The sequence below is a fragment of the Pseudopipra pipra genome, chromosome 9 (assembly GCF_036250125.1).
Source record: "Pseudopipra pipra isolate bDixPip1 chromosome 9, bDixPip1.hap1, whole genome shotgun sequence".
Lineage (NCBI taxonomy): Eukaryota > Metazoa > Chordata > Aves > Passeriformes > Pipridae > Pseudopipra > Pseudopipra pipra.
The window spans coordinates 19,404,452-19,414,714 of NC_087557.1; the positions used below are offsets into that span (position 1 = coordinate 19,404,452).

At 57.6% G+C, this 10,263-nt stretch overlaps 1 protein-coding gene across 1 annotated transcript; it reads right to left on the reverse strand.

Annotated features, from left to right (window-relative positions):
* Positions 1-6,478: 6,478 nt before the first annotated feature.
* On the reverse strand, positions 6,479-8,733 carry FOXD3 (forkhead box D3). The gene has a single exon (XM_064664996.1). It carries the CDS (start codon positions 8,168-8,170, stop codon positions 6,959-6,961), a length of 1,212 nt encoding a protein of 403 aa, XP_064521066.1. The 5' UTR covers positions 8,171-8,733; the 3' UTR covers positions 6,479-6,958.
* Positions 8,734-10,263: the final 1,530 nt, after the last annotated feature.

A 10,263-nucleotide genomic window follows, 5' to 3' on the forward strand; every position in this document is an offset into this window, starting at 1 on the left:
CAACTGCTACTGAATGAAAGTGTGGTGAAGAAGTGTCTGATTACTTGTAAATGAAATGTTAAGGTAACCAGAGATAGGAAACAAATGATTTTTTTTTTTTAGAAGCACATGTTATTTTTAAAATAAATAAGCACTATGAATATAGTATTCCATAACACCAGAGATGGGTTTTCTTTCTTTATGTTCTTCCAGTGCAACAACATCTAGAATACTAATTTCCACTGTCACAACCATTTTTGAGTGTAAATTGCTTGGACATCCTGGTCCCTCCGACACCTGCCATAATTTCTGTCACTTGTGGTGTTACCTCAGGTGAGACAGCATGAAGAGACTGAAAGTCTGAGGTCTTAAACTGATAAAGGCAAAAATCACACCTCTTTGCTGTTTTACCGTGGTGTTTAGAGCCATAATCCTGTGGAAAATGGCAGATTATGCCCATCAAATTTTACACAGTTTATCTAATCTGTTGTACTCCATCACTTATACTGCTGCTAAGTAAAATGCTTCTATTGCAGGATATTGGTAGGATTTTAAGGGTTGTCTGGAGATCACAACTCTGTAAAATAAGCATAATCCTAAAAACTCATCAACCACAAGTAACTTGGAATATAGAGTTACACGTCCTGAACCCACTGTGGCTGGAGTTGGTTTATGACACTGAAAACACGCGATGCAAAGTGAATTCCCAACCTAAACCCGGCGAAGAATCACCAGGGCATATTCCTATTTCAGTCCTCCTCTCTTCTCTTTCTTTTCTTCTCCTTTCCTTCTCTTCCCTCCAGGATTTTCCATGCCCGGAATTGCCCAAACGGCGAGGCCGGGGAGCACAGCAGCGCTCTGCCACCCCCAGTCCGTGATCGTTGCCTATCGGCTCCTACCGCAAAAAAAGGAAGAAGTTTTTCTGTTTTATCTTGCAGGTTATTCCTAATTAGTTTCTGGAGCTGGAATGGGCGAGCAGGAGCCCATGGCCTCACATTCAAGTGCATTATTTCAATTAGCTGAGCGCTCTTTGTTGCAAGGTGAAATCATTCACTCCCCGGGAAAGCTTTTTTATTGAATGCTTTCTAAATACTTGCATTGGGCACGTCGCCTGGAATTGAGTCTCTGTCACTAGTGTTTCTGCGGTGACTTTGACCAGATCAATGACTGGAAAAGGCATTAAGGACACATTGATACCGCGGGGTAGGAGACGAGCGGGATTTGGTGCTCAGGAGTAAAGAGAAACCGATAATGAGCAGATAAACGGCTTTTCTTAACCCTTGGCGTTCTCGGGAGGCTTCGGCAGCTCCGCTGCCGCTTCTCCTCCACCCTGGCTCTCAGGCTTTATGTAAAGCCCAGCGGTGGCAAGGCAAATATCTCCCGGGTGTTCCATAAATTTGGAGTGAAATGCGGTCAGGATAATAAGAAAGTCTTTCCTGGGGCAGACTGAGGGAAGAGCCTGCGGCCATAAAAAGTTCCAGCTCGTCAAGGATTTCGTTTCTGAGCGGAGCCGTGATGCAGGAGCGAGCGGGGAAACAAACTCTGGAGACGTTTTCAATTGCAGATTCACAATCTGACCTTTTATGCCGACAGCAGAACATCAGCCGTGATTTAGCGGGCACAGAGCTGGGCGCTGGGAGCCACGCACCGACAGCACGCTGGAGCCTCGGCTCTTTCCTATCCTTTCTCGAGCAAAAACAGGAATAAACATTTTTGAAACCACTGCCGGGGAGATGGATTTGTTTTATTTTATTCCCCTGAAATACTAGGACTTAATAAAGTAACTAGAAATTATTGAGGGTTTGGGTGGTTTTCTTGAGTCCCCGCGATTCTCTGGGCGTTGGGGGACACGGAGCTTCCCCCGCCCGACCCGGGGACTCCCAGCCCGGGGGATGCTCCGAGCCTCGGTAAAGCAGAGCGAGACTTTCCATCCCTTCATGGAGAGGAGAGATTGGGCCGTTTTCCTGTGTCCCGGCTTTTCCCATTTTGCTGAACCTCGAGAAACCCGGGGTTTTATTGCACCTGGAGTTCAAGGACGCTCCCTCTCACACTTCGCCGTCTTAATAAAGTCGCGCAGTGCCTGCTTCCTCGGCTTGCTTACCAAATCCTGGATTAATAAAGTTTACTTAGTTATTTAAATAGATTAAATGTCGCATTTTAAATGGAAGGGGAAGGTTCTACCTTCCTGACCTATTTTTCATTTCTGATTTAGAAAAAGGCAAGATTAGCATGGATATTGCATTTTCAAGGACCTCGCCACTATTAAATAGACTGTTAAGTGCATTTTATGGCTGAAGAGTCTGTTCCCAGTTCAGTCTGGAAGACGTGCTAAGTTCATCTCTACCTGCTACATTGAACATTCACTGACTAAAATACTTCCTGTGGATGTAATACCTATGCTCTGCATCTTTTAAGTACATAACGCTTTATGTTTTAGCACTGGTAACACGTAATTCAATAAAAGCCCCCGAAATAGAAGTGTTGTCTCCCAAGAAAACTGCATGAGGGTGTTTGGCCAGTTGCAGCATTTCCCGGCTCGGGGAAAAGGCACGGCGGTGGGAAGAGAGACTTCGGGGAGGGATGACAGGGATGCTCGCGGCTCCGGGCGGGGGTTTAAGCGGGAGCGCATCAGTCGCCGCCCCGGGGAATGCCCGTTCCCGTGCCCAGATCCGCGGGGATGGGCAGCGCAACTTGCGCGTGGAGCTCGCTGTGATTTGTCACCGACAGCCTTCTAACACCAATAAAGTCCCCCTCAGAATGGCGAGGCTGTTTTTCTGCCTCCCGGGCCGAGTTGACCCCGCGGGGTCGGACCCCCGTGCGCCTCGGACACGAGGAAGAGTCCACAAAACTGCCCGAGCTGCCCCAGGAGGCAAAATCCCATCGAATTCCCTCGGGAACTGCCCCCCTGCCCCGCACCCGCAGGCGGGAGAAAAAATCTTCACCCCTGCAAAAGCAAGTCCTTGTGTCTTTCCCGGAGCGGGAGACTCCCGAGAGCCCAATGAAGGACGAGGGATGGCGCTTCCCAAAGCGAAATGTTGGCCCCCCCTTCCTTTATTTCTGGCCCAGGAGAGCCGCATCCCCAGAGTCGGAGGGAGCGCTGGGAGTCGGCCAGTGCTGCGATATGCGGGAGGTGGGCGGTTAAATGCCCCCGGTACAGCCGGCGCGGACCCAAACCAGTAACCCTCGAGGAACAGGGAACCGTATCCCAAAGGGGTTCGATGTCCCCAGTGGATGATTTTCTCCGGCCACCTCCCTGTGGGGCAGACCGAGAAGGAAGGTGTCCGATGGGCATCCCTCCCTTGGTGCCCCCGGAGCGCTCCCGACGGTGTTTCCTCCGGGAAACCGGGCCTTAGTTCTGCCGTCCCGCAGCTCCGGAGAGGGGTCTCCGACCGCTACCTCGCCGGGAACACGGCTGTGCCGAGCCAGGGGACTGGGGGCGGAGGGGGCTCCTTACAGAGGAACAACGTCCACGCGCGATAAATACACAGTGTCCGCAGAAGATCTTTCCTTGCCTTCTCCAACGCTCGCCGCAGCCTCTCAACACCCATTAGCCCCGTCAGCCCGTAACTTTGAGCCCCGCGCTCTGCCCGGGAACAGCCCGTGGTGCTATAAATAGACGGTGCTGGGAGACGGCAGAGCGGAGTGGGGGGGAAAAGGGGGCGCAACTCCCGCGGCCGCGCAGGGAAAGGCGAGAGTTCCTCGGGAGCCTAGGAAATGGCCCTGAAGAGCCCATCTCGTCCCTTTTTCAACCAACGTGATGGTTTAGAGGATTAGGGCCAGATCCTATCGCACATTCCTTCCCCGGACGGAGGGAGCGGCGGGGTCGTAATTGCAATAAACAAGGGGGGAAAGTGTCAGCGGAGTGGAGGTGGCTCTGGGTAAACTCTCTGGGCTGCGAGGAGGGTCATTTTCGCGGTGTTTCGGATCTAGTTACTTCCAACACACCCCAGGGACCGACGTGACACGACTTACACTAATGGGCATCTGTCACCGGCCGTGTCAAGTTGTGCCATATGCATCGGACAAGTTCGTGGAAGGGAAAAGCAGAGAAAGAACAAGGAAAAGAGTTTCTGTGGTCTGGCTGAGGCCCGTGGCTGAGGAAAGTTCGCCAGGACATGGTGCTCCCGTTTGCCCCCGGCCCGCCGCTCCCAGTCCGGCTGCGGAGGCTGCGCCCACTCCTCTGGGCAGCACCGTGCGGGAAAGCCGCTCCCGTCCCGGCTGCAAACCCTCCCCTATATGGGGACCGCTTTCTGGCACCCCCGGGACCGCCGAGCCCCGCCGGTAGCTTTGTGCCCATTCGGTGCCGTCCCGGAGGCGGCTGCAGACATCGGGAGTGCTCCCATACCCCTGAAGTGCTCCCGGTTCCCCGGGGTGCTCCCGGCCCCGGGGGCTGTGGGGCTGATCCCAACCCCGAGTGATGCTCCGGGCTCCGGGGGATGCGGGATGCTCCCGGTCCCGGGGGGGCGCGTCCATTCCCGCGGGTGCAGCGGGACCTGCCGCGCCCCCCGCAGGCCCCGGTGCGCCACTGCAGCCCCGCGGCCACCGGGAGCCTCCCCCGCCCGCACGGACCCGCTGCCTCTCTCGGCCCCGCGGCTGCGGGACCCGGCGGCTCCCGCGGGGAGGGGGCGGCTGGGCGGGGGTCTCACCGCGGTCCTTCCCCAGCCCCGCGCCCTCCCGGTGCTGCCCGGCCCCGGCGGCCGCCGCCGCCGTCGCCCCTTCCCGGGGAAAGGCTTCTCCTGGCAGCCGATGTCCTCGACGATCGAGGGAAGACTGGGGGAGAGAGAGGACTGAGGGAACGGAGCTAGAAGCGGTTCCCGATGGGAGGCAGCGGGAGGAAAGTTGCCGATGCCGCCGCCGCCGCCGCGCAGATGCCGAGCCGAGGTATTGCTGCTATGTGGGGAAATATGAGCGAGTAATTTTATAAGTAACAAAGGCTGGGGAATGGAATGAGCCCCTGTTATCCGGTGTCCTCTGGAAGCCCTGGATCAGCAGCTTCTTGAGCCTTACAGTGACTCCGGGCAGAGGCTCCTTCCTTTTTTCCCAGGGGATCCGCTAAATATAGAAACCCCCTCAATCGCACAGATCACCCACCATTTGCTGTTTGTGTAAAACCGATTACCCAGACACAACTGTGAAACAACCCGCTTCTCTGACACCGCCACGCACCGCCACATTCCGCTCCGCGGGGTTCCGCGGGGCCGTGGGTGCCCGTGCAGGGCCCCGCGTGTCCCCGCTCTCTCCAGGTTCTCCCTGTCCCTGGCAGATGATTAGCGAGTCCTTATTTATAAAGTTCAAACGATCTCATCACCGGGGCTGCTCGGTTTATTTTAGTCTATGTATGCGGAGGTATAAATATTTACTTAGGAAGAAATAATATTTACTGCTTACCAGGAAAGCAAGGACACTTTTATTTATATATTTATTTTAAATTCGCGGCTGCCAGCGGGTTTTTGGAAGGGAAATAAGCGCCTGGTCCAGCTTCTCCCGCAGCCGAGCCTGCCGCATCCCGCATCCCGCCTGCATTTCACGCCGCCGATTTTCCTAACAAAGACAACGAATTATTTGGGCGGAAAAGCAAAATCCACGGTGGTTTTCAAAGGTGACAAAAAATGTCACGTTGTAAGAAGAAGATAATGAAGTAGCAAACACTGTCAGTGCACGGGAGAGACCGAGATCTCTCCAGGCTAAACACCACAAAGCGCTGCTTTAAATATTATGACGCTACATATTAATTCTCTCTCTTTTTTTTTCCTCTTGGCCGGCTCTTTACTTTAGCCCCGAAAATATACTTGAATCTATTTTTTTTTTTAATTTTCGCAGCTGCCGTTAAAGCAGAGTTTTTAGGAATTAGCTGGGAAAGGCCAGTTCCTTCCCGCGGGAAGAGCCGCTGCATTAACAGCGATAATTTTCCTGATCGAAACGAAAGATCCGCGCTCGGACACCGCACGGGCACGACTTGAATATATATTTTTTTTTCATATAAAATAAATAATAAACATTGCTTAAACTGACCCAACGTGTTTTATGCAAAATAATTTCCCTTATAATTAGCCCCGAACGCCGACCCAAAGCGTACCAATTCCGGCTGGGAATTCCACAGCGTCGAGATGCGGAGCCGAAGTCAGGCCGAGAAAAATGTATATATTTAGGGAAACATCACGGCGCGGTGGAGGGAGCCTCGGATCTGCAGGGGAAGGTTTGATTTTGGAAGAATCGGTGTGATGTTGGCCCCGCCGCGGCGGCTGCTCCGGTAACAAGCAGGGCTGGTGGCTTTCGCTGCGCGGCCGCGCAAAGCACATCCCGAGCGGCGGGAGATTCCTTGGGAAACCCGCCCGCACCGCCCCGCGCTGCGACCTGCGGAACCCAAACCTCCGCGGGGATGGAGAACCGCAGCTCCGCGGCCGCGCCCCGCGCTGTTCTCCCCCCTCCGCGATTCTCCGCGGCCGCGCATCCCGTCCTGCGAGCGGGGGGTCACAGAGGAGCCGCTCACACAGAGAGGGGCAGAGCATTTTAAAAATTTATTTACAAAGTTGTGTACAACACGAAGGGATAACATTTAGAATACATATATTCATTCATATATAAACAGACTTCTATAATAGAATGACAGCGTTTTTCCTCCTTTTTTTTTTCTCCAAAATTCTCTTTTTTTTTTTGTTCGTTCGTTTAATACTTAAAATTTCCCCCGCTTATTTTTTTGTACAATTTCGTTTTCTCGTTTGTTCGTTTATTTCGGATAAAACAGCTCGGAGCGCCGGAACCTTCAAAAAAAGTGAAAGTTCTCAGCTCCTTAATCGCGACCGTCATTTCGCCTCTTTAGAAAAATAAAAACCCCGAAAGCAACGTCAGTGATTTTTGATACAAATATGTACAAGCGGCGGTGGCCGGTGCCCGCTGCCGCCCCGAGCCCCAGCGGCCGCGGAGCCCCGAGGGGGCGGCCGGAGCCCTCCGGGGCGATGCCCGGGGCTACCGCCCGGGGCTACTGCGCCGGCCACTTGGCCTGCACGGCGGCGGCGGGGGCTGCGGGCTGCAGGAACTGCCCCGCGATGATGTTGGTAGGCACGCTGAGGATGGGGGCGATGGCCGCGGTGGTCCTGGCCAGCGCCAGCGGCTGGTGGGCCATCAGGGCCGACTGCACGGTGACGGGCGGCCGCAGGAAAGTCTGTGCGCTGGCGGCCGAGCTGGCGGCCGGGACGCCGATGATGTTCTCGATGCTGAAGGACGGGCGGCTGCTGGGCTCCGACTTGACGATGGAGCCGGCGGCGCCCAGGCTGTTGAGCTGCAGCTGGAGGCTAGGGCTGAGCTGGGAGTTGAAGGCTTTGCGGCTGAGCTCGCTGGACGGCAGCAGCGGCACGGCGGGCGGCAGCATGGGCCCCACCGGAGGGATGTAGGGGTACTGCAGCGCGGCCGCGGCCGCCGCGGGGTGCGTGTAGGCGCCGGGGTGCAGCCCGTAGGGGCGGCCATAGGGGCCGGCCAGGCCGTAGGCACCGAAGCCCTGCATCATGAGAGCCGTCTGGTCCCGCAGGTGTTCCTGCTGGTGCCTCTTGAAGCGCTTCCTGCGGCGGAGGAAGCTGCCGTTGTCGAACATGTCCTCGGACTGCGGGTCCAGCGTCCAGTAGTTGCCCTTGCCCGGGTTGCCGGGCTCCCGGGGGATCTTGACGAAGCAGTCGTTGAGTGAGAGGTTGTGGCGGATGCTGTTCTGCCAGGCGGGGAACTTCTCCCGGTAGTAGGGGAAGCGATTGCTGATGAACTCGCAGATGCCGCTGAGCGTCAGCTTCTTCTGCGGGCTCTGTAGGATGGCCATGGTGATGAGGGCGATGTACGAGTAGGGCGGCTTCACCAGGCTGCTCTTGGGCTTGCTCTGCCCCGCCGCCCCGCCGCCGCCGCCGCTCGCCCCCTCCTCGCCGCCCCCCTTGCCGCCCTCGGCCGCGCCGCCGGGGGCCGCCCCAGCCGGGCTCCCGCTGCCGCTGCTGCCGCTCTCCGCGCCCGCGCCCGGCTCCGCGGGCAGCGCCAGCTCCGCCGCTTCGTCCAGCGGCAGGCGCGGCAGGGCGGCGGGGCTGCCGGCCTCGCCCTCGCTGTCCTTGCCCGGCCCGTCGTCGCCCTCGCCCACCACGTCGATATCCACATCCTCGGCCGCCGGGACGGCGGGGCCGGACATGTCGCTGGCGCTGCCGCCGCCCGACAGGGTCATCCCCGCTCGGCGGGGCGGCGGCGGCGGGGCCTCCCGACCGCACCGGGGTCCCCCCGCGCCCCGCTCCCGCCGCGGCTTCGACCGGCCCCGGGGGTTACACCCGAGCGGGCATGGGGCCGTCCCCGCGGGGCATGGGGCGGCCGCGCCCGCCGCTCTCCCGTGCGCGGGGCTGCGCTGGCCGCCGGGTCACCTCCCGCCGCCGGGCATCGGGGCTCAGGCGGCCGCTCCGCTGGGTCCCGCCCGCCGCGCTGCGCGCCCGCCGCGCATGGGGCCGCTCCGCGGGCCGCCGCCGCTCCACCGCTCCGCTCCGCGGCCGCGCCGCGCACCGCTCCGCCGCCCTCCGCGCTGGATGGATGGGGGGTTTTTTTCCTTCCCTCTTTCCTCCTCTCCTCTGGGTTGTTTTTTTTTTGCTGGTTGTTTTTTTTTTCCCCCCCTCGGCGGAGGGAGGGGACGGAGCTCCCAGCGGCCGGGCGGGGCGGGGGCAGGAGGCCGGGGGTCGCGGGGCCTCGCTCGCCACTTTGGCAGCGCGGCGGTCCCGACTGCCTGATAGATTACTTTCCCGTTAAAGATATACTCGGAGGCGGCTCCACGTGACCGCCTGACGTCAGGCGCCCCGCTGTGAAGTCATGCAAAACTCGAGTTGTTTCATGGACTGTCAACAAAGACCAGCGGCGGCTCCGCTCCGCCCGCCCCGACGGTCCCCGACGGCACCGGGACCCTCCGGCCCCCGCGGACGAGTTGCCGCACCGGGGGCTCGTCGCCGCCTCCGCCGCTCTCGGTGCGCCGGGCCCGGAGCCGCCGCTCTCGGTGCGCTCGGCAGCGCAGGCTCGGCGGATGCGCCGCCGTCATAGCGCTTAAAAGCACCAAGTTTGGGCTCAGAAACCACTTTTCTGTGGTTTTCTAATTTTTTTTAATTTTTTTTTTTTTCTAGCAGCACACCACCAGCTGGGAACGGAAGATCAGAGAATGGCTACTGATTAATCTATTAGCTTAGTTGCAGAGAGAAATAAAAAAGACGTAAAATAACAAAGGGAAACTATAAATAAAGACCCTTTTAGCCGGTTTCTTTTTTTTTTCTCCTTTTTTTTTTAATTTTTATTTTCCTTTTTTTTCCTTTCTTTTTTCTTTCTTTTTTTTTTTTTTTTTTTTTTTTTTTCCAGAGGTATTAACGACTTAATCATTGCGGGCCTTAGCGTAAGAAAAAGTAGGAAATGAGGGAGTGTGTGTGAATGTGAGGACCGTATTGCCGCGGCCCCAGGTAAGCCCCGGCCCGGGGAGAAGCGCCCGGCGGGGCGGGAGGGGGCTCGACTGCCCACCCCTGCTCCGGTGCGGACCCCCGCCCGGGCCCTCGGCCACGGGTGGCTCACGGTGTTTGGCTTTTTAATCCGTCCCGCCGAGCCTTTTGCTCCTGTAGTTCTCCCACGTGCTGTCCGATTTCGGTGAATGCAATTAAATTAGAAAAATGTCCCAGGAGCGAACGATTTCCTACGAGCGGCGCTGGCTTAGGGAAGGCAATTCCCTCCCTTCCCCCAAAATCCATCGGAGTCTCGCTAAGGTCGATGTCCCGGCCTCTCCCAGAGCCTCGACGGATCGCTGCGGGCGGGCCCGACCCCGCAGAAGGGGCCGCGGGGAGGATGGGGGGGACTTTCAGACTGGTTTCCCCCTGCGCTCCGTTTTGCCGCGTTTCCCAGTGGATGTCCGCGCCCCGTGGACCATGACCCTGGGCTCCGCACCCGCGCACCGCCCTCTCCCACACACAGACTCACATACCCACAGCAGCACTCGCACACTCCCGTTATGTGTCCCCCCCGTCTCACCGCAAAGGCTCTCCCAGGGAAAAAGGAGAAAAACCCCCAACTCCGCAGCCCCCCGTTCCATTTGTTGCGCTGTTCTTCGACACAATAAAAGTCAAATTAATTGATTCATACCATTAATTACGGTGCTTAGCGTGAAAAGAAACGTTTCCCCTCGATTAGGGCTCTATTGTGCTAATCCCGTGTTCAATCACGGCTGCCGGCTGAGCGGGGCCGCCCCGCTCCGCGCCTTTCCGCGCCCCTCCGCGGTCGCTGTTGCGGCTCCAGGCCTTCATCTGG